Below are 23,017 nucleotides of genomic sequence, written 5' to 3'. Positions count from 1 at the left end.
AAGGGGCAGGTTGGAAGAGCTGGGTGAGAGCAGGTGTCCCCAGGACTGGGCCGCTCCTGCAGGTGTGGTCAGAGGGTGTGGAGCAGGCCACTGGACAGGCCTCTAAAGAGCCTGCTGCCTCGGCACCCTCCCGTGGGCACATCTAGAAAACAGATGGAGAAGGTGTCACAATGGGCTCCCCACGTTGAAAGGACATTTAATGACTTAAAAAAAAAATAAAGACAGACTTCTCCTGGTCAATTATGTAGTGACCTTGAACAATTTGTGTAAGAAAGGCGGAATCAGTGTGTTGCCTTCCCCCCCTTTTCTTAACCAGTTTTCCAAATAATGGGTTTGTTCCCCAGCATCTTACAAGGATGCCTATGAATTGTTAAAATCATAACGAGCTCATAATTTAAACATATTCACCTTTCAAACTCTTGTGTATTTTTCTTACTGATTTTCAAACTGTCCTATGTTTGACCAGTTAGAACCAGGGTTTAATATTTTAGTATGTAGTTTTCTAGACCTTTAAAAATGTATACACATACATATAAAATTACAAGAAAGAGTCTATTCTAAATAATTTTTTAAAATTTTTTTATTGATATCAGAGAGGAAGGGGGAGAGAGAGGTAGAAACATCAATGATGAGAGAGAATCAACAATGAGAGAGAATCATTGATCAGCTGCCTCCAGCACGCCCCACACTGGGGACTGAACCTGCAAGAATCTGCAACCCGGGCATGTGCCCTGACCGGACATTGAACCGTGACCTTCTGGTTCATAGAACAGTGCTCAACCTCTGAGCCACGCCGGCCGGGCCTATTGTAAATATTTTAATCAGCTTTATTCATCTACATGCAGAAAAACTTACCCACTTTTTAAAAAATGCACCGATGTTAAGCCTGCAGCCCAGCGAGTTATGACAGGTGTACACAGTCATGTAATCGCCATGGTTATCAGGATTTAGACCATTGTCATCACCCTGAAAGTTCCTTTGTGACTCTGGGCAGCCGGTTTCCTTCCCGGTCCCCGCCAGCTACCGCTCTGCTCTCTGTCACCACAGCGTGGCCTTTTCTGGGCTCCCCATCAGTGACACAGCCGAGGGGCAATCTTTTGGGCCTGGCTTCTCTCACTGAGCACAATGCTTTTGAGATTCGTCTCTTTTATGGTGTAGTTTGTTTCTTTCTACTGCTGAGCATTCCATTCATATATGTGTTCAACGTAGAAATATATCCTGAGTATATTTGTATGGCCAACAGGCATGTGAAATGTCCAGAAAAGGGGACTCTGTGGAGACAGATAGATCAGTGGTTGCCGGAGGTTGGAGGTGGGAACAGGGAGTGACTGACGGCAGATCGCCAGGCGGGAACCCTTCTAGGGGGTGATGGGAATGTTCCACCATGCATCATCATAATGGATGCACAGTCTAAACTTACTGAAAATCACCGAGTTGTACACTTACAATGAGAATGTCATGACCGGTCAACGACACGTTAATAGGTTTGAAGAGGAAAAAATCTTTGTGTGGCATAAATGAAAGTCCAGGTCTTGAATTCTCAGTGGAGGCCTAGCATTGTGCTGACGGGATGCTCTACAATTCAACAAGGCACCTGCCCACTGACGGCCACGTAGAGTGCTTGTGGGTTTCGCTGTCCCAAGAAGCACTGCAGTGTACGTTCTTGTACATCTGTTAGCGCTTTCCTGTTTCCTTAGGCTAAATCTCTAGGAAGGCAATTGCAGGCCAAGGAGTATGCATGGACTTTAAGGCTCTTCCATCCTAAGGGCGATGGGTGCAGAGGCCGGGCCCCTACACTCTTGACAACACTGGATATTATCCATGGTTTTCCCCTTAGCCAAGCTGTTAGGTGAAAAATCAGTATCTCACTGCTTTAACGTGGGTTTCTTCATTTACTAGTGAGACGGAACACCTTTTTCTTTTTCTTTTTTTAAAAAATATTTTACTGATTTTTTACAGAGAGGAAGGGAGAGGGATAGAGAGTTAGAAACATCGATGAGAGAGAAACATCAATCAGCTGCCTCTTGCACACCCCCTACTGGGGATGTACCCGCAACCAAGGTACATGCCCTTGACCGGAATCGAACCTGGGACCCTTGAGTCCGCAGGCCGATGCTCTATCCACTGAGCCAAACCGGCCAGGGCTCTTTTTCTTATGTGTATTGGCTATTTCAAAATCTTTCTAAAATATCAATTTTTATAAATGTAATAAAGTTATAAAACTATAAATATGATAAAGATACGTAATAGAAAGTACACTTATGTTCAGAGTAGCATTCACAATAGCTAAAATGTAGAAGTAACCCAAATGTCCATCAATGATGCATGGATACTTCCAGATGGAGAGATACACAAATGTGGCCTATCCATGCAATGGAATATTATCCAGCCTTAAAAAGGACAGACTTGTGACACATGCAACACCCTGGATGAACCTTGAGGACACTATGCTAAGTGAAATAAGCCAGTCACAAGCAGACAAATACTGTACGGTTCCACTTATATGTGGTACCTGGAGTAATCAAATTTATAGAGACAAAGTAGAATGGTGGTTGGGAGGGGCAGAAGGGGAGTTATTGTTAATGGGTACAGAATTTGTTTCGCAAGGAGAGTGAAGAGTTCTAAAGGTGGTTGGTGGTGATGGCTACACAGTTATATGAATGCACTTAATACCACTGAACCATACTAAAAAAGATGGTTAAGAGAGTAAATTTTATGTTCTATATATTTTACCACAATTAAATTGGAAAATAAATATAATAGAAAGTAAAAATCCCCTCATCCGTGTACTTGATATGTGCACATTTCTCCACTTATTTGGCTACATGGAATCTAAACATTTTAAAATAAAATGGGATGTTATACCTACTGTTTTACAATCTCCCCTTTTATTTCAATTTTGAGAGCTTTACTGAGAAAAATTTGCATACCATATAATTCATCCTTTTAAATTATACCATTCAATGGCTTCTAGCATATTCCCAGAGCTGTGCATCCATTGCTACAATATTCTAGAACATTTCCATTAGCCCAGAAAGAAACCCTGTACCCTTAGGTGTCACCCTTTAATTCTCTCCCCGCCCCTGGCAACCACTAATCTATTTCTATGGATTTGCCTACTCTTGACATTTCAAATAAATGGAATCGTACAATATGTGGCCCTTTATAACTGGATTCTTTCACTTATAATATTTTCAAGGTTAATCCCTTTTGCAGTATATATCAGTACTTCATTCTTTTTTAGGGCTGAGTAATATTTCATCACATGGCTAAACCACATTTTATTCATCCATTCATCTGTTGATGGACATTTGGGTTTTTTACACTTTGGGGCTATTATGAATAATGCTTCTATGAACATTCCCATACAAGTTGTGGTATGGATGTATTTTTCAGTTCTCTTGAGTATATACCTAGGAATGGAATTATTGGGTCATGTGGTAACTCTGTGTTAAGACTTGGATATCTTCTTCCTATGTCAACACGCGCAGACATATTTCTCGCTTCTTAACTCCTGGACAGGTATTTCATCGCATGAAAACACCGTGGTTTATGTAGCCAGTGCCATGTTGATGGACACTGGGCAGTGATGCAGGTCTTTTTTTGAAGGGCTGGTTGTTTCCATTCTTTGACGACATAAACAGTCCTGCAGGGGACACCCTTGTACTTTGCGGACCGTTTTCTTCCGATGCTGATCCCAGACATGGTGAGGTGAGAGCTGAGCTCCCGGCCCGATTCTGACTCTTGTCGCCTTCTTCCACAGGGGACCGACCAGGCACCATGGCGCAGAAGGGCCAGCTCAGTGACGATGAGAAGTTCCTCTTTGTGGACAAAAACTTCATCAACAGCCCGGTGGCCCAGGCCGACTGGGCTGCCAAGAAGCTGGTCTGGATCCCTTCGGAGAAGCAGGGCTTCGAGGCGGCCAGCATCAAGGAGGAGAAGGGGGATGAGGTGATCGTGGAGCTGGTGGAGAACGGCAAGAAGGTGACAGTGGGCAAAGATGACATCCAGAAGATGAACCCACCCAAGTTCTCCAAGGTGGAGGACATGGCAGAGCTGACCTGCCTCAACGAGGCCTCCGTGCTGCACAACCTGAGGGAGAGGTACTTCTCAGGCCTCATCTATGTGAGTATCCTGGGGCCGCCAGTCCCTCCTTCCCGGCCTCCTGCACCCTGGGAGGGGAGAGGTTTAGGGACGTGTTCAGGGTGCAGGATGGGAAGCCAAAGGTCTCACCGAGGGCAGCTGTGTGGTGAGATAGAATCATTCAGACCTGGGTTCAAGTGTCAGTCCCGCACTTCCTAGTTCTGTGGCACTGAACAGGTTATTTTACCACGTGAAGCCTCGGCTTTTCTATCTGTAGAATGGGGATAACCACCCTTCCCAGGTGAAGGTGGTACAGAGATTCCATGTGATGACATATGCAGAGTGCCAAGGCACATGGTAAACACTCCACGGATTTCAATGAAGTAGTTCCCTGCTCTTCCTCCATCTTGTAGATGAAGCTCTCATGACCTCCTTGGGAAGGCTGGTGCATCCGGCAGCCAGCTGGGAGGGAGACACGAGGACCCGTGGAGGCCTTCCCTGTCACAAGTGGGAAGGCCCAGATTCGACCGGGACTCCTCTGGGTCAGCCGGGCCAACCAGAGTGAGCTAGAGCTGCGCTCACTCTGGTTGGCCCAGCTGACCAGACCACGTGTGGCGACCTAAATTTAGATAGAAATGAAATATCAGTGTCTAAGAATTCATGTCTTCAGTTGTACTGTCAAGGGCCCCACAGCCTCCTGTGGCTAGCACAGGGCTAAAGTATTTCCACCATCACAGAAAGTTCCGTGGGACTGGAATGATGGGGTTGGGCGACTCAGAGGGTGCAGCTTCCCTGTGGGGTTGGACCAGGCCTCCAGGACATGGTCGCCCTGGTGTCCGACTGTTGGCAGCGGGTCCCCCACCCAGCCTTTGTCTGCCTGGCCTCGGAGGAAGGGGATGCTGATCCCCGGGACAAATCACCTCGTTTCCCTGAAATTTCATTTCCTCCTCTGCAAAATGGACACAAGGATAGTACCAGCCCCACAGAGCGGTTACTCTAAAGAGAAAGTACTTGGCACCTTGTAGGTGCTCCAAACGCGAGGTGTTGATGTTGTTGTTATTATTATTATTATTAGTGGTTTTCTGTTGTTATGGCCATTCTTGTTATTACCAGTCAGATGTCCTTGTTCCTTTGTAAACTTGTGGGAACAGGCACGTCTACTGTGATGCCCTCTGGCCCTGCCCTTTACATCGTGCCACGTGAAAATCACAAAAAGCCCTTTGTCCTCTCTCAAACTGTCCTGCAGATCTTTTTCCTAATTAGGAAAATAAGACACAGTCACCACAGAAGACTTGGAAAATTTAGAAAATCCCAGCAGACACAAACCGCTCCCCCTGGGGTAACAGGCGTGCGGCGGTGCCTTCTCGGTGACAGTGGTTCATGATTGCATATTTGAGAGCCTCTGCACACGGGCTAGTGAACTGCTCTTTCTTCCATGTACAAGTCTGGACTGAGCACCCCCACATCTGTCATAACCCCCCCACCACCTCAATACCCTTTTTAAAAATCCTCACCCGAGCATATGCTTGGTTTTAGAGAGAAAGGGAGAGGGAGAGAGAGAAACATCGATTGGTTGCTTCCTATAAACGCCCTGACCAGGGATCGAACCCGTAACCTTTTTGTTGTGTGGGATGATGCTCCAACCAATTGAGCCACCTGGCTGGGGCCCCAATACGCTTTGAAGGACTGTGTAATCTATCCCATGGATGTACCATCATTGATGATCCATTCTTCTGATAGTTCAGAGCGGGTTTCCGTGGCTTTTTAAAGGGGGAAACGGGGAGCGACTCATAATTACGTAAATTCCTCCTCTAACTCAGGTTCTATACTTTGCCACACTTTATCTCATTTAATTAACACAACCTCCACTGAGTAAGGATGCTTGTCCCATTTTACCAGAGATCAAGCTGAACTTCCGAGTGCTAAAGGCCATCCTTACTTCCCTAACTAATCAAGGAAGTCCCTTTTTAAAAATATATATATTTTATTGATTTTTTACAGAGAGGAAGGGAGAGGAAGAGAGAGTTAGAAACATCAATGAGAGAGAAACATCGATCAGCTGCCTCCTGCACACCCCCTACTGGGGATGTGCCCGCAACCAAGGTACATGCCCTTAACCGGAATCGAACCTGGGACCCTTGAGTCTGCAGGTCGACGCTCTATCCACTGAGCCAAACTGGTTAGGGCAGTGGTTGGCAAACTCATTAATCAACAGAGCAGCAAACCATGGCTCGGCTCGTGAGCTGCAGTTTGCCGACCACTGGGTTAGGGCAAGGAAGTCCCTTTTATCTGAGGGACTTCTTGTATGGGAATGTGTCATCTTGGGGCTGTCAGTACACGAGAGACATTTCTAAGGACACCAGTCTGCAGGGAGCTGGAGGGAAAATTGGACTCCTCTGGACCAGGCCTCTCAGCTAAGATGTGTCATCTCCATCCAGAGAAGTCAAATACAGGCCTGTGTATCAGTCTCACCTGCTGTCCTCTGACACAGCGTTTGAGCCCAAAATAGAAATCAGGGGGGAGAAAATGAAGGGTTTATGAAGGTATCAAGACCCCGGATGTCTTCTGAGAGCAGATTAAAAACGGAATCAAAGCTTCACATTCCTGCCGTGTTCCTCCGGACAGATGAGGTGAGAAGTGTTTCAGCCTGGTGACCAACCACACGCCTTCTCCTGTCTTGATTCTCTCTGGTCTATGTAGTCACTTAAATTGAAACCGTTTTTCATGACGGAGGAGATCAAGAAAGAGAAGGGGGGGCGAGTTCCCCGGCCAGCGCACGATGGCAGATGGACAGGTGGGTGGCGAGGTGATGCTAAGGCAGGTGGGGGTGCCCAACTCTGCCCTGGGCGATGAAGAGAACTTTCCCCTCTGTTCTGCAAGGCTCACCTCAGAGACTCGGAACGTTTTAAAAAGCCCAGCAAACACGAATTGCTCACCTTTGAGAAGGTCCTGGCCGTTGTCTTGTCCTCCTAGATCTGAACGTCTGTAGGAGCCAGGGGGTCCCGAGCTGCCACAGATGGTCCGTGGCGCCCGTGGGGGCGTGAACGTAGTTCTGGTCCCTGGTCCAGAGCCCCCTTGCTCTTCTGGATGGGTCGTTGGCTGGGTTCTCTCTGCCTGGAGTTTTTCATAGCGATGTAGCCATCAGCTCTGTCCCTGGCTGGGGGATGGGACAAAGGTTTCCGGTGGCGGGATCTCATTGAAGGTGAGACTGTCCCGAGTCCTCCCCAGACATTTCACCCGTGACGACACCGGTGAGAGCAGAGCTCGTGTCCCACGCTGCACGTGCAGTGACTGAGGCAGAGAAGCGATGTGACTCGCTGGGAAAGTCCTCTGGCCTGGGTGCTCTTCCCTCTCCTAGCGGCTCTCTGTGGGCTGCTGACGAGTCACAGGCCTGTTCCTGGCCTGAGGCTGCTTTTATTTTTTTATTTTCATTAAGGGGAGGAAGATTAGGTGCACTCCATGCAAATATAGAACATGGATTCTAAAACGATACCTGGGTAAGGAAAAGGTGGCATATCCACACAATGGGATGTCACTCTGCTTTGAAAAAGAAGGAAAGCCTGTCATGTGGGTCAACCTGGATGAGGCTGGAGGACGAGATGCTGAGTGGCAGGGGCCAGTCATAGAAGGACAGACTGCAGGATCCCGCGTGTGTGCAGAATCTGAATCAGGCAATCTCAGGGCACCCGAGAGCGGGATGGCGGCGGTAGGGCTGGCAGAGGGGGACACGGGGAGTTTCTGGTCAATGGGCGTGAATAAGCTTAGGGGTCTGCTGTACAGCACTGTGCCTACAGCCAGCGTTCCTGTGTGTGTGCAGTGACACGAGACCTGCCCTCCTACTAATGTTTACGTGTTTTGTTTTTTAAAGTCTTCCCTAAAACACGTGATTCTAAACTCGGTGCCAGTGAATGGGCACCAGGGAGCTTGTCAATCTCCGGAGAGTTAAGGAAAAGTTCACGCATATGTACGTTCTTCCTGGGGGCGAAGGAGTCTTCGCTTTCATTAGACTCTCAAAGGAGCCTTGTTATCCCCAGGACACCGATGGCAACGGCTATTCATTTAAGACTTACTGTGTTTATACTCATACGTTATTATTGCCACTGCTATTATTTTTTATGTAGGAGAGAGGCACTATTATTGAGCCCCATTTTGGCATTTATCTGAGACTTAGAAAAGTTAAATAACTTGATGAGAAACAGCGGGTCTTAAACCCAGAGAGGCTGGCCCCGGGGCCAGCGCTTTTAGCTGCTGTCTCACTTAATCCTTCCTGCGAAACTAGGAGGCAGAAGCCACTGCCCCGTTTTAGAGACCAGGCCACTGAGGCTCAGAGGTGCTCAGCTCCTTCACCGGAAGTGGGTAGAGCTGGGATTCAAATAAGGCCTGTCTGCCTCCAGGGCGGAGTGAGTGCTTACGATGGTAAAGGGCCCAACGGTAACAGGAGGCTTAGAGCAGGATGGGATGGGATGGGATGGGATGGGGGCTGGGGCCGGTGGGGATGATGCCATGGGCATTGTTCGAGTTGGACAAGTTTTAAGTGCACAGAAGGAAGGAATCTAACCAGAGTGAGTGACAAAAAACATTGAGTTAACTTGACATATAAAAAAGAAAAGAAAAAGAAAACAACAGTTTCAGGCATTGCTTGAAACAGCAGAGGACCTTGTACCCCTGGACCCAGGTTGCCAGGTAACAGTCCCTACTAAATGGACTGTGCACTCTGTTTTTCTGCAATCCGCCCCCCACCCCCACCCCGCCATCTCCTATACCCTGAGGCTGAGTGTTGGCGGCCATGGAGCACTGCGCCTCTGTTTTCCCCTCACACCCGGCCCGCTTCACTCACATCTTACTTACTTGGTCCCTGTAGACAGTGAGATAGTCCCTGCATTGAGCCCCTGGGACTTGGAATAGGATCCAGAGCAAAAGGGAATAAACCTTCCTGTTTGTTGGGTCTCCAAGAGAGGAAGGGAGAGGGAGAGAGAGAGCAACATCGAATGATGAGAGAGAACCATTGGTCGGCTGCCTCCTGCACACTCCCTTTTGGGGATCAAGCCCGAAACTTAGGCATGTGCCCTGATCGGGAATCGAACTGGTGATCTGGTTCATTGGTCAACGCTCAATCACTGAGCCATGTGGGCTGAGCTCTTTTTTTTATTTTTAAATATTTTAATTGATTTTTAAGAGAGAGAGAGGAAGAGAAACATCGATGTGAGAGGGAGACATCTATGGGCTGCCTCCTGCATGTCTACTACCAGGGAGTGAGCCTGCAGCCCAGAAATATGCCCTCACCAGGAATCATTTCCCTTCCGTGGGACAATGCCCAACCAACTGAGCCACACCGGCCAGGGCTGGGATCCCCCCTCTTTAATGAGCCCCAGCCCTCTTCCCTGGAGGTACATATGATTAACAGGGTCATGTATGCATATGTACACGTATAACCAACATACCCCCCCAATAACTTTATGTATGCCTTGCAGCTTGCTTTTTTTCACCTAACCACGTCTTGTGGCTCTTTCTGCGTCTGTTCATACCGATCCAGTCAGACTTAAATATTTTTTAAATAGGCAACTATGAAATGAAATAGTATTTAAAGGTGTTTAGAACTTTCCCTTCGTCCCCATTCTTCCCCTTCCAGTTCCCCTCCTTAGAGAAACCATAGTTGCCAGTTTCAAATGCCGCTCTCCAGCTATATTTTATATACCGCAAGTGTATGTATATGGGCATATGTAAACGTGTGCATGTATATATATATTTTTTAACAGCAGCAGGCCATAACTGATGAACATTTAGGTTGTTTCTCGTCCTTTTTGCTGTTAAAATCAAGGCTGCAGCAAAAGCGTGGTCATGGTGGACCGCGTCTGTCCCTAGACAAACTCAGAAGGTGTGACATTGCGCTACAACTGATAAAGAAGGTCTAGTTACCCATCTATAATAATAAAAGCATAATATGCTAATTAGACCAGACGTCCTTCGGGATGTCCTTCTGGACGGCTGTCCAGACGAAGCCGGGGCTGCGAGGGAAGCCCGGGGCCTGGGTTCCAGAGGGAAGCCTGTGCTAGCAGCCGGGGGAAGGGAGGCCTACTCTTGCACGAATTTCGTGCATCGGGCCTCTAGTTGTTTTATAGATGGAGGAGAGTTGTTGGCTCAAGGGTTTGGCCACGTAATGCAGGTCACACAGGTAACGAGGGCAATGCTTCGGTCCCACCCAGGCCTGCGTGACTTAGAGACTGAGTTCCGTTCGCCGTCCACCACTGTTCTCATTTCTGCCGGGGCTGTGGGAGCAGCGCCTGCTCAGGGCTCCAAGGCTGACCATATAAAGTGTCAGGGAAAACTGGAGTCCTTTCCTAATACGGTCACAAGAGGGAAACCCTGGGCCTGCGGCTGGGACCCGCTGGTGGCACTGGGCCCTGACATGCAGGCGGGCACAAGGGAGGCGGGGATGTGGAAACCTCTGAACTTGACCGGCTGTAGAGGAGCTTGTGGGCACAGGCAGCAGACACACAGCCAACTGCAGGTGGCCTGGGTCGGGCCAGGTGAACCCCGGCTGGACAAGGGAGACAGAGCCTCCAGATTCCAAAGCCCAGCCAGCCTGCGTGGGGCGTGCTGCCGCCTGCCCGTTCCTTCCTCTCGGGTCCTTGTACCCTGGAAAGGTTTGCTGAACTGAGCAGAGGGTCAGACCTGCTTGGAGGCTTGCATTAAGTGCCTGCTGTGTGCATAGCTCCGGGAGGTGCCCAGCGAACAGGAGGAAAGTGACAGCCCTCCTTCAGGAGCTGGCAAGGGAGTTGGGAGGGCCGTGCATTCCTTCCTTTTCTCTTTCATCCATTTTGTTCAGCAAATACTGAGTGTCTGCCATGTGCCGGCCCTGTGCCGGGACTGGAGTGTGATGGTGTGCAGCTCACAGTCCCGGAGGTGACATTTAGGCGGAGCCTTGCAAAAGGAGAAGGAAATGGCTGTGGGAAGATGGGGGCTGGGGGAAAAGCGTTCCAGGTAGAGGAACAGCACATGGGAAGGTTCTAAGGTGCCAAAGTCTATGTCATCATGAAACTAAGGGAGAATAGTTTATGTGGTCAACTAGCATTTATTGATTACCTACTGTATACCAGGCACTGTGTTAAATGCTTCACGAGGACTGTCTTCATTGATTATAGCAAATTTATGAAGGAGCAGCTATTAAGTCCCCCCACCCCCCGGCCTGAGGTTCAGAGACTTGCCCAGGGTAACACAGCTAGAAGGAGCAGAATGAGGGTTCAAACCAAGTCCCCAGTACTCAATTCTGTACCCTTAATCACTGCCCTTTACTGTCTCCGGGTGAAAGACTTGGGGCGGTGTGGTTTGGACTGTACATGACACCCTCATTCTAAGAGGGGCATGGTAGTTGGCAGTGGGTGTGGTCCTGGGTGGGGGGGGGGTGCAGAGGTGGAATTGAGGCCTGGAGGAGGCCTAAGGCTTGGTTGACCTTCGTTCAGGTGATCGGTCCTTTGTTGGCATTTGCTGTGTGGGAGGCCCCGTGCTGGGGACCAGCACACAGATGACTAGGACACACAGCCCCCGTCCTGAAACAGCTTTGCCACTCGCTCAACAAACATGTACTGAGCACCTACTGTGTGCGGGCCCAATGCAAGGCCCCAGGTCACAGAGACGTAGCAGCGCTGCCCCTGCTCCAGGGAAGACTTATAATTGACTAACCTCTCGACAATCATTTAGCAAGCATTTAGTAAGCACCTACTGGATGCCAAGGCCTGAGTGGGGACTAAAGAGGAGGAAGAGGAGGCTTCCTGCCCTCAGGGCGCTTGTGGCTGGTGTTTGCAGGGTGGGTGGGAGGGCTCCAGGCAGACAGTGGACTTGACTCATCCATCCAGCAGCCCAGCACCCCAGCACCCCTCCCCACCACTTGCCTCTGCAAGGGCCCCAACCCTCTCACCATCACTTTCTGCTCCTCTATGCACTGGCAATACCAAAACGCACGCATCAAGCAGTAACACCACAGGTACCCGCCCCACGTTTTAACCTCTTCATCTTGGCCCTCCTGCCTCAGTGCCTCGCTGCCCCCTGAGGAGAACACCTTGTCTGTTAAGACAGCCGCAGGGAGCACGTTCCCCCAGAAGTTTTCCAGAGCACCCCCAACGTGCGTTAGGGCCCTCTCTCCTTTACTCCCCTAATCCTCTGGGCTCCACTGTTGCTCTTATAATGTTTTTTTCCCCTTTTTTTATATATTTTTATTGATTTGAGAGAGAGAGAGAGAGAGAGAGAGGAGAGAGAGAGAGAGGGAAGGAAGGGAGAGGGATAGAGAGAAACATCAAAGAGTTTAGAAACATCAATCTGCTGCCTCCTGCACGCCCCCTACTGGGGATGAGCCCAAAACCTGAGCATGTGCCCTGACCGTGAATCAAACCATGACCTCTTGGTTTATAGGTCTGTGCTCAAACATTGAGCTACACCGGCTGGGATATGATGTTGTTTTTAAATGCCCTCACCCCCCTTCTGATCTGTGGGCTCCCTGAGGGCAGGGGCTATTGCTGATTTAACTCCAGCATCTAGCATAGACCTGGTATACAGTAGGTGCTCAATACACAGCCGGTGGATGTTTCGATAGGCCTTGTGTGGACCTCATTCCTGCCCTGTTTAGGGGAATGGTAAGAACCTGGGAGGTTACTCCCTCCTTTACCACCAGTCCTGTATCTTTAGGAGAATACCATGCACACCCCCCTCCCTGGCCTATCTCACAGGGTTGTCCCTTAGCGGATTGAGCCCTAGAGGGACCCTCCCACTGTCCAGTCAGCTGTGGCTGTGACTGAAAGCCCTTTGAGGGCAGGACATTGTGCTTTTTGCCTTCTGTTATAACCCCAGCACTTTGCACGGTGTCTAGGACATACACATTGAGTGAATGAATGAGTGAGTGAGTGAATGAATGAATGTTTGATTGTTTCTGTTTCTGTAGGACCGGCACAGGTCTGACAGCCTAGTGGACAGTACGCACACCTGGGAGTGGGCTGTGCCGGACTTGGCACTGCCAAGGCCTTGCTGGGCGACTTTGATTAAGTCGCTCACCCTCTCTGGCGTTGGTCTGAGTGTACCCAGAGCTGGAATTTCTGCCCCTTTTCCTTTAGTCACTCCTTGGGGTGTTGGAGGGAAGACATGCTTCGTGAGCACCAGAGCCTTGGGCGGCGCCAACTCTCGTTTGGGGAAAGCAGTGCCCGAGGGACAGCTTGGAGCTTGTCTCCTCAGCTGTGTCCTCACCGTGGGAAGTGCGATGAGCGACAGGGGACAATAATGACGATGACGGGGCCTCACAGGTGCCCAGCAGGGGGCTTGCGGGTGCCTTCCCACCCCTTTCCTGCTCCCAGGTACTTGGTAGGACAGGACAACTGTTGTATTTAATTGTGGTAAAATCCACATAACACAGAACTCACCATTTTAACCGGTTTAACAGGGAGAATTCAGTGGCATTTCGCGCAGTCACAATGTTGTGCAACTGTCACCACGGACCAGTTCCAGGACCTTGTTATGACCCCAAAAGGAAAGCCAGTCCCCGTTAGCAGTCAGTCCCCATTCCCCTCTCCCTCCAGAGATCTGTCTCTGTCTCTAAGGACTTGTCCGTTCTGGACACTTCATATAAATAGAACCATAAGGTACATGGCCCTTTGTGTCTGCCTTCTTTCATTCAGCCTCCTGTTTCCAAGGTTCGTCCACGTTGGAGCAAGGATCAGTACCATTCCTTTCAAAAGGCAGGCGTATTTATCTCCGTCTTACAGGCGAGGGGTACTTTGTTAAAGGTCAGGAGTATGAGCTCTGGCCCTAGCTGGTTTTGCTCAGTGGGTAGAGCATCGGCCTGCGGACTGAAGGGCCCCAGGTTCGATTCAGGTCAAGGGCATGTACCTCGGTTGCAGGCTCGATCCTGATCAGGGTGAGTGCAGGAGGCAGCCAATGGATGTGTCTCTCTCACATCGATGTTTCTCTTCCTCTGTCTCTCCCTCTCCCTTCCACTCTCTAAAAATCAATGGGAAAATATCCTCAGGTGAGGTTTAACAAAAAGATACACACATACACACACACACAGACACACAAAGAAGAGTATGAGCGCTGGAGTAAGCAGCTGTGGTTTCTAGTTCTGAAATTCCCAACCTCACCACGCCCACTTCTCACCTGTCAGGTGGGCGGTGGGAAAATCCCGGTACCACTGTCACAGGGTAGATGTGAGGATGAAAAGAAGATGCCCGTGAAGCACTTAGCTCAGTGGCCAGCACATAGTAAGTGCGCCACAAATAGTTACTTAAATGTGAGTTAAGCCTGTGATGCTCAGGGAAGTGAAGTGACAGGGAGTAAGGGTGGAGCTGGGATCGGACCCAGAGCTGTTTAAAAACACACAGTCGTCAAATACAACAGAGGTGGCCTAGAGGTCCAGTCCTGCCCCTGGCTTCTCTTCCCCACACCTGGCATCTCAGTGATGCCAAGGAGTTCCCACTAGGGCTCTGCGCCTCAGTTTCCCCATTTCTAAAATGAACAGGCGTGCCTCTGTCTCCCAGCGCTACTGTGAGGATGGAGCAAGAACATGTACACAGTGGTGCTCAGTAAACGCAGGGAGGCCGCGGGCTGGATGTACAGGCTCTCTCCCTGCCGTGTTCCCGAACTAAGCTTGGGTTCTCTGTTTGGCAGACGTACTCTGGCCTCTTCTGCGTGGTGATCAATCCCTACAAGCAGCTGCCCATCTACTCGGAGAAGATCGTCGAAATGTACAAGGGCAAGAAGAGGCACGAGATGCCGCCGCACATCTACGCCATCGCCGACACGGCCTACCGGAGCATGCTGCAAGGTGAGGCGGCCCGGGAGGGAGGTGCGGGGGGCGGGGGAGGGATGCTGTAGGAGGCCTGGCCAGGGCTGCTGCTGCTGGGGAGCCCCCCGAGGGGCGAGGGGCGAGGGGCGAAGGGCCCCCTCCGGAGGCTGCTGCTCTGCACAGGCCCCTCCTGTCCTGCCTGCCTCCAGTTCTCGCCAAGAATGTGGTGTTTGGCAGGCAGCACTGGGGGACAGGAGGGCCGTGACTGAAAAAGGGAAAAAAGCAAGCTGAACATCTGTGTTTGCGGCCGGGAGGGTGAGGGAGAGGGAGAGCTTGGGCAAATACGGGCATGCGCCTGCTCCGGCCTCAGCACTCGTCCCGCTGGCTGCCCGCGGCCCTGGCGGTCTGCAAATGCTATAACGCTCTCACCTTGGAAGGGAAGAGGGTGGTACCAGCCCTGGGGCAGAGCCAACCAGCTCTAAATTTACTACCAGCTGTCACTCCCCCCCCTCCCCCATGGGATTGTGGGCAACCGTTTCCCCCTCTCCAGCCTCAGTTTCCTCGTCTGTTAAAAGTATCTATCTTGAAACTTGTTGTAAAGACTAATGCTGGCTTTTCCAAACTCAAGGCCTTCGCACATTCCCTCCATGTTTATGTGTTATAAACTTTACGGAGGTAAAACATAGAGAAGGGTAGAGTGTATAAAGTACGGAAATGTAAAGTATCCAGCCTAAAATTAATTTTTACACGGCTACAGTTGTATAATCACCTCCCAGGCCAAGATGTAAAATGTTTCCAGACAGTCTCTGCATGCTGCTGCCCAGGGAGACCTCCTCAACACCCCTGGAGTAACCACTCTTCTGACTTTTGACACCATCAGTTTTGCCTGTTCTTAAACTTCATGTCAATTACATCTTTATATTATTAACTTAACCAGAGGCCCGGTGGGGTCCCTCAGCCTGGCCTGTGCCCTCTCACAATCCGGGACCCCTCGGGGGATGTCGGAGAGCTGGTTTCAGCACGAGGGAAGGCTCCAGGGTGTGTCCAGTCGGTCTTGCTCAGTCCTTAAGGGCCAGAACCCAGCAGCAAGCTAACCGACCGGTTGTAGCATCTGCCCCCTGGTGGTCAGTGCATGTCATAGCGAGCGGTTGAGTGGCCTTAGCATATCATTAGCATATTACACTTTGATTGGTTGAACGGACAACCGGATGACCGGACACTTAGCATTTTAGGCTTTTATTATATAGGATATTTTTCTTATAAGCTCCCTCCCCAGGACCCATTTCAGACTAAACAAAAAAGAGCAGTATACTAGTATATTAGTTAAGAGTATGAATTCTAGCCTTAGCCAGTTTGGCTCAGTGGATAGAGCATTGGACCAAAGGGTCCCTGGTTTGATTCCAGTCAAGGACACATATCTCAGTTGCAGGCTCGATCCCCGGCCGTGGTGAAGGCGCATGCAGGAGGCAACCAATCTATGTGTATCTCTCACATTGATGTTTCTCTCTCTCTGTCTCTCCCCTTCCTTCCACTTTCTCTTATAATCAATGGAAAAATATCATTGGGTGAGGATTAACAAAATAAATTTTTAAAAGAGTATGAATTCTAGAACAGGTCTGCCACTCACTAGCTATGTGACCTTGAGCAAACTAGTTTCCCTCTCTATGCTTCTGTTTCCTTATTTACAGTATGAAAGAGGATTATAATAACTGTTACCTACCTGCTAGGGCTGATGGGAAGATTAAATGAACTATTGTATATAAAGTGCTTAGAACAATGCCTGGTACTTGGTAAAAACTCAATAATCTCTTGCCAGTGTTGCTCAGTGGGTTGGAGTGTCATCCAGGGTTGCAGGTTCAATTCCCGGTTAGGGCATATACATAGGTTGCGGGTTTGATCTGTGGTTGGAGCACATATGGGAGGCAACTGATCGATGTTGCTCTCTCTCCCTCTTCCTCTTTCTCTCAAATCAATAAACATATCCTTGGGTAAGGAATAAAAAAACCTTCACTAAGTGTAAGCTATTATCATCATCATTATTATGCACAAAAATAGATGCTGGACATGCCAGCTATATATATATATTTATAATACACATTGGAAAGAATATATAACTATTAAAATAAAGAAGTATTCATCTGAGTGGCACCTAAAACCACCTCACCACACTTCAGGATCAATGGAATTAGGGTATGGATTGTGCTTCATGCAGTGCCTGATGTGGCAAAAGCTTGAAAAGTAGAAGTTTGCTATTGTAGGGCTTCTTTGCAGCCTCTATTTGAGTAGGACTTTAGGTCCAAGCACACAAACACACACTCTTATTTAATCTTCAGCCCAGTTCTGCGAGGTAGGGTTGGTGTTACAACTTGCAGCTCAGGCAACCGAGTCTCTGAAAGTGTCTGGAAACCCAGGCCCTGACCGAGTGGTGCTTACACCAGGAATGCAAGGCTGGTTGAATATTTAAAACGCAACCAATATAACAGTGTAAGGAAGAAAACACACATAATCATATTAATTGATCCAGAGAAAATTCAATATCCAGTCATGATTAAATTTGTTAGAAAACTAGGACTCTAAATGAACTTCATCAACCTGATAAAAGGCATCGGCAAAAAAAAAAAAAAAATCTAACATCATACTTAACAGTGAAAGTCAATGCTTTCCCCCTTACCTTGAGTAACAAGATGTCCATTCTCACCACCACTATTCAATATTGCACTTGAAGTCCTAACCAATGCAATAAGGTAAGAAAAAGAAACTGAGGCATCTCTGAATTGTGAGCGTTTCCTGTTTAACTCCCTTGGTCTCTTCTCAGCAAAACGCTCAGAGTTGAGTTCTGGCTTTCCTCATTAAGTATCTTGGTTGCATACACACAAAAAAGGGCAGCACCCATCCCAGTATCATCGATCTTTGGAGTGAATGAGAGGATTTTCTTTATATGGTTCTGGGCTTGAGATATAGGAGTTCTCCTTCCTTGCCCTTGGGAAGGGCAATGGAAAAGGGCTATGGCAAGTTTAGAGCTGTGTACAATAGGTATGGGATTGTTCAATGTAACTAGTCCAGCGGTGGTAAACTGGCAGCTGATAGGTGGATCCGGCCCTCAGACAAGTTTGGCTTGGTCCACATGGAGTTTTAAGGATATTTGAATTAGTCACCAACTTTTAAAAACTGCGAGATTGTACCTAAAATCTAGATTTCTAGGTCGTTTTGAAAACATTGGAATATCTGGCAATACTGGGCCTGTCTTCCCAAATGTCAGCCGCCCCGCTGGTAGGGGTATGAATTCTACAGTTCCCAGTCCTCAGCTGGCCTGACAAGCTTATTTGTGTTAACTGCCCGGCCCCTGGGTTTGACTTTGCAACCCCTGGGACTCTGAGTTCTGAGTTGGGAATTGAGAGGAACCCAATTCTGGAAACTCCTGAGGGCAGGGATCCGGGTATGCCTAGGAGATTCCCTCCAAGGTGGAGGGGCTTAGGTAGAAGTGCCCCTCTTTGCTGACAGAGTTAGCCAAACCCCACAGGTATGCTCTGAGCTGGACCACTCCACACACAGGACTGCCATTACCTCCAAAGACCAGCTGATGGGACCTGGCAAGGAGGGTTGAGGAGATTCAGTCTCAGGTTGTAAAGTATTAAGTATATGACTTTTTTTTTTTTTAAACATTGGGCACTTTTTTAAAAAGTATTGATTTCAGAGAGGAAATGGAAAGAGTAAGAGAGATAGAAACATCAATGATGAGAGAGAATCATTGATCAGCTGCCTCCTGCACGTCCCCTACTGGAGATCGAACCCACAACCAGGCATGTGTCCGTGACCAGAATTGAACCCGTGACCCTTCGGTCCACAGGCCGATGCTCTATCCACCGAGCCAAACTGGCCAGGACTCTTCGTTTTTAAAAATCCTTTGTGGTCCCCCATTTATGTAAAAGTATAAAATGGCGGTTCACACACCTCTTTGGGAAGCTGAACATCACAAATTACAGTGTCTCATTTGGGGTACTTTTGGTTTCAGGAAACATAGCAAAACCAATTAAAGTGGCTTAAATGATGGGAATTTATTATCTCACATAATAAGGCTGAAGGTTGATGATTTCAGAGTTTGTTAATTCAGCAGCTCAAAAATGAACTTCTTTGGCATTTTCTTGGCATGTTCCTCATGGTCACAAGCTGGCAGCCATAGCTCCAGACAGCACAACCTCATGTGATAATATCCGAAACATGAAAGAAGTGGAGGGTTAAGCTCTTTTCCTCTGTCTCCTATTTATCAGGGAGGAAAATGTTTTCCAGATTCTCCTCAGCAGGCCTTCCCTTGTATCCCATTGGCTAAAACTTGGTCACACGCTAACCTCTAAACCAATCAGTGGCAAAAGAGACCAGGATGTTTTTGATTGATTTGGACTATTCCTAGTTCTTTCCAGGAGCTGAGGAAGCACATTTAATCTGAAAACCAGAATGAAATAAAATTCTGTTAGCAGAGGAGAAGGGAGGGGAAGTGACTGGTAATCACTACCACAGTGCTCTTAAAAATATATATGTAACTTTTAAAAAACTTTAATAGTATATGTTCATTGTGGAAAAATAAAATTTATATTTAAGCAAAAAAGAACACACCCGTACCCATAATTCTATCATCTAGTGATCACCACCATTGACCTTTTGGTATGTAACCTTTTATACACTAACTGAGCTGAATGACATGGAATAAAAGAAGTTTTGACTATCTGAAAATAACTAGTTCCAGGGGGGAAAAAATCACTTAAAACAGGGACCAAAGTTTTGCTGTCCATAGTAAGGGGGCGGGGAGGGAGTTTTGATTGGGCTTAAAAAATGACATTGCAAATTATGAACATAGATTTATTTATTTTTGACATGCAATAGGAATTTGGCTGTAATTGCTATTAGATGCTAATTCTTGATTGAGTATACAATTAATTAAGGGTTAATACTTTCGTCTTTTTTTTTTCTTTTAAATCATGTGAGAACATAATACCGATTCTTGATTTCATGCTTGATTTCGGTGAGAGCGTAATTTGTACAGACTTACCTGAGGCATCGCCAGTTTTCCCAAGGTCTTTTTTTACTTCCTTGATGTTCCAGGCTCTCGAGGCCCCCCTTGTGTTGTTGTTCATGATGACTCTCTGATACTCAGTCGTGGCCTTTCCAAACTCTTTGACTTTGTGACCCTCTTCACCTTTGGGAAATCGGCCACGTTGCGGAGTTGCCGCTTTATTCTGAGTTTGTATCGTGGTAGGTGTTGACACTCAGTAGCCAGCAAGGTGAAGCCATTGCATGAGTGGGGGCAGTGGTGCTTTAGTGGGGACCGATTCCTAAATGGTCGACTCATTGAAAAATATTTTTGTTGTGATAACTTTTGCTTCCTAGACAACCTCCCAACTGTGGGCAATGGTGACAAAGACCCCTGTTTTAATACATTTCATTCTTCTTAGGGTCTATGTTTTAGCACAAAACCATAGCCTATATAATAAAAGGCTAATATGAAAATCGACTGAATGGCAGAACGATCAGTCGCTATGATGCGCACTGACCACAAGGGGGCAGACGCTCAACACAGGAGCTGCCCCTTGGTGTTCAGTGCACTCCCACAGGGGGAGTGCCGCTTAGCCGGCTCACAGCTGGCGAGTGCAGTGGCAGGAGCCTCCACTGTAGGTGGGTGGTAAGGAGCGAGGGGTCCTGGACTGTGAGAGCCCTGGACTGCGAGAGGGATGTCTGACTGCTGGCTTAGGCCTGATCCCTAGGGAGATCGGGCTAAAGCCAGCAGGCAGACATCCCCTGAGGGGTCCCAGACTGCAAGAAGACACAGGCCGGACTGAGAACCTCCCCTGCCCCGTGCACAAATGTTGTGCACTGGGCCTCTAGTAGTGAAATAAAAAATTACTTAGAAACCTTGACACATTTTGACCCTCAAGAGAAAATGACAATCATGAACACACAGGTCTTTGTTTAGTTTAAATGGGAATTAACCGCTGCACTGGATGCATCCATTTTGGCATCCCCTGGTGCTTTCTGGCAAACGTGTGATGACAGACTTTAATGGAAAAAGTCTCCAAAAAATCATAGAGAAAATATATAAGCTTGGAGCATTTTTTTTTTCCTATAAAGTGGAAATTTGGTTTTGGCAAAGGAATGTGTAGGCCCACTTCGTGACTCCTTTGAGGAATGTTGCTGTCACAAGGCTGTAAAGTCACAAGGCTGGGATCCACACTGAGCTTTCTCGCTTGTTGGAGAGGTAAAGCTAACAGCTGTGGCTTCCTCCTTCAGTCCTTCGTGGAACAAGATAGGGTGTGAAGAGGTGAGACTGGGGAGAGGTGGATGACCTTCACTGAGTATAGAATGAAGTGTTTAAAATGTATTACATGGACTCTTAACTTCCTGAGTCCCCATAAACCCCGTAAGACCTACAAACAGCATCCTTATCTGCCTGTTCACCATTGTCTCTCCAGCTCATTTACTGGTACCTGGCATATAGTAGTTGCTCAGTTAATATTTGTTGATGAATGAATGAATGAATGAATGAAGAACTATCAGAGTTGGTTAAAGAAAAGAACCAACCAGGGTCAGGATGGGTGGGGAGGGTTGTCTGAGAGGGGTGGGGCTTTACACGTTTTGAAGAATGGTTTACTAAGATGGGAGAGGGGAGCGGGGATGATGTGGAGGTGAGAATGGGTGTAGCAAGGATGACTGAAGCCTATCTGAAGATGCTGACTTATAGGTTGATGTGGAGAGCTCAGTGCTCCAGGCTCAACCCTTTGCTGCCTCAAGGGAGTTGGGAATATGGCAGTGGGCCTAAGCTGTCAGTTGGACATCCCCCAAGGGCTCCTGGACTGCGAGAGGGTGCAGGCCAGGCTGAGGGACCTCCCCCACCTCGAGTGCATGAATTTTGTGCACCGGGCCTCTAGTAGTTTTATATTAACTTTGATGAAGTCTATATACTGAGTTTACATTATTATGCCTGTGGAGATACTGTTCACAGCTGAACTCTGCTCTTTCTCAGGATTACTTTTTTTCCTTTTATAATTTTTTTTTGCCCTGGTGTTAGTAGTTGCCCTTTTTTTTTCCAACTTGGTTTTCTATGTACTTAATTACTAATTCTACTTCCATTTCTTTTATTTTTTTAAATACATTTTTTATTGCTTTCAGAGAGGAAGGGAGAGGGAGAGAGAGATAGAAACATCAATGATGAGAGAGAATCATTGATCTGCTGCCTCCTGCATACCCCCTACTGAGGATCCAGCCCGTAGCCCCAGGCATGTGCCCTGACCAAGAATCGAACTGTGACCTCTTGGTTCATAGGTCAATGCTCAACCACTGATCCACACTGGCCAGGCCCAATTCTCCTTTTAAATGTGTTGCTCTTCTTTTACTACATCCAGATATGTGTTGGTTATCCTATTGATATCCTCTCCTTAAAGGTGATTGCTACTGAGGCCTTCTGACCTGCCCTAGGTACCTTCTATGAATGGTAGCTGACATCTGGGATCTTCCTTATCATCCTTGGAATTCCCTTCAGTGCTCTCATGGTGAATTCCTTGTTTCCTAGTTTCCATGTCTTCCTCTTTCTTGATTTATTCTCTTGTTTAAATAGATCACCTTCTCTAGTGGCTTCTCAAGAAAGGATGTGAGCAAATTGAGATCTTATCTGAAAGACTTGCTGCTTCTCTAATATTTAAGAGATAGCTTAGCTGGGTCTAAAATTTTAACCGTGAAATAGTCCCTGTCCCTCCCTCCCACCACCCCAGAATCTTAAAGGCATCACTTCACTGCTATCTAGCTTCAGTTTCATTTTGAGAAGATAAAAGCCAATCTGATTCTTACTCCTTTGTGTATGACAAGATTTTTTTTCCCTTCTTTTTTGGGAGCTTTTAAACTCTTTTTTCTCCTCTTGTTTATGATGATGGGATTAGTCATTCACCCATTGTGCTAGACACTTAGGGGAACCCTCTTAATCTGTAAACTCAACTCATATCTTTAGATTCTAAGAAATTTTTGTGAGTTATTCCTTGATGACTTATTCCTCTCTGTGTCCTCTGTTATGTTTTTCTAGAAGTCTTGTTTCCATAATGGAACTCCTGGACTGTTCCTATCATTTTCATCTTTCTCTTGTCTTTTTCATCTCTTTATCTTTTTTTATCCTATTTTCTGGGCAATTAC

At 47.7% G+C, this 23,017-nt stretch overlaps 1 protein-coding gene across 1 annotated transcript in view; it reads left to right on the top strand.

Annotated features, from left to right (window-relative positions):
• MYH11 (myosin heavy chain 11) overlaps window positions 1–23,017 on the top strand; it is a 119,117-nt gene that overhangs the window by 11,803 nt on the left and 84,297 nt on the right. Inside the window, exons 2-3 of the mRNA XM_054714752.1 lie at window positions 3,764–4,125; window positions 14,731–14,887. Coding sequence (XP_054570727.1) covers window positions 3,781–4,125; window positions 14,731–14,887 — 502 coding nt within the window. The 5' untranslated portion in view covers window positions 3,764–3,780. The remainder of the gene's footprint in view (window positions 1–3,763; window positions 4,126–14,730; window positions 14,888–23,017) is intronic.

The sequence above is a fragment of the Eptesicus fuscus genome, chromosome 4 (genome assembly GCF_027574615.1).
Source record: "Eptesicus fuscus isolate TK198812 chromosome 4, DD_ASM_mEF_20220401, whole genome shotgun sequence".
NCBI lineage: Eukaryota > Metazoa > Chordata > Mammalia > Chiroptera > Vespertilionidae > Eptesicus > Eptesicus fuscus.
Note: the sequence above shows the minus strand (reverse complement) of the source record. Positions and strands in the feature narration are given on the sequence as shown.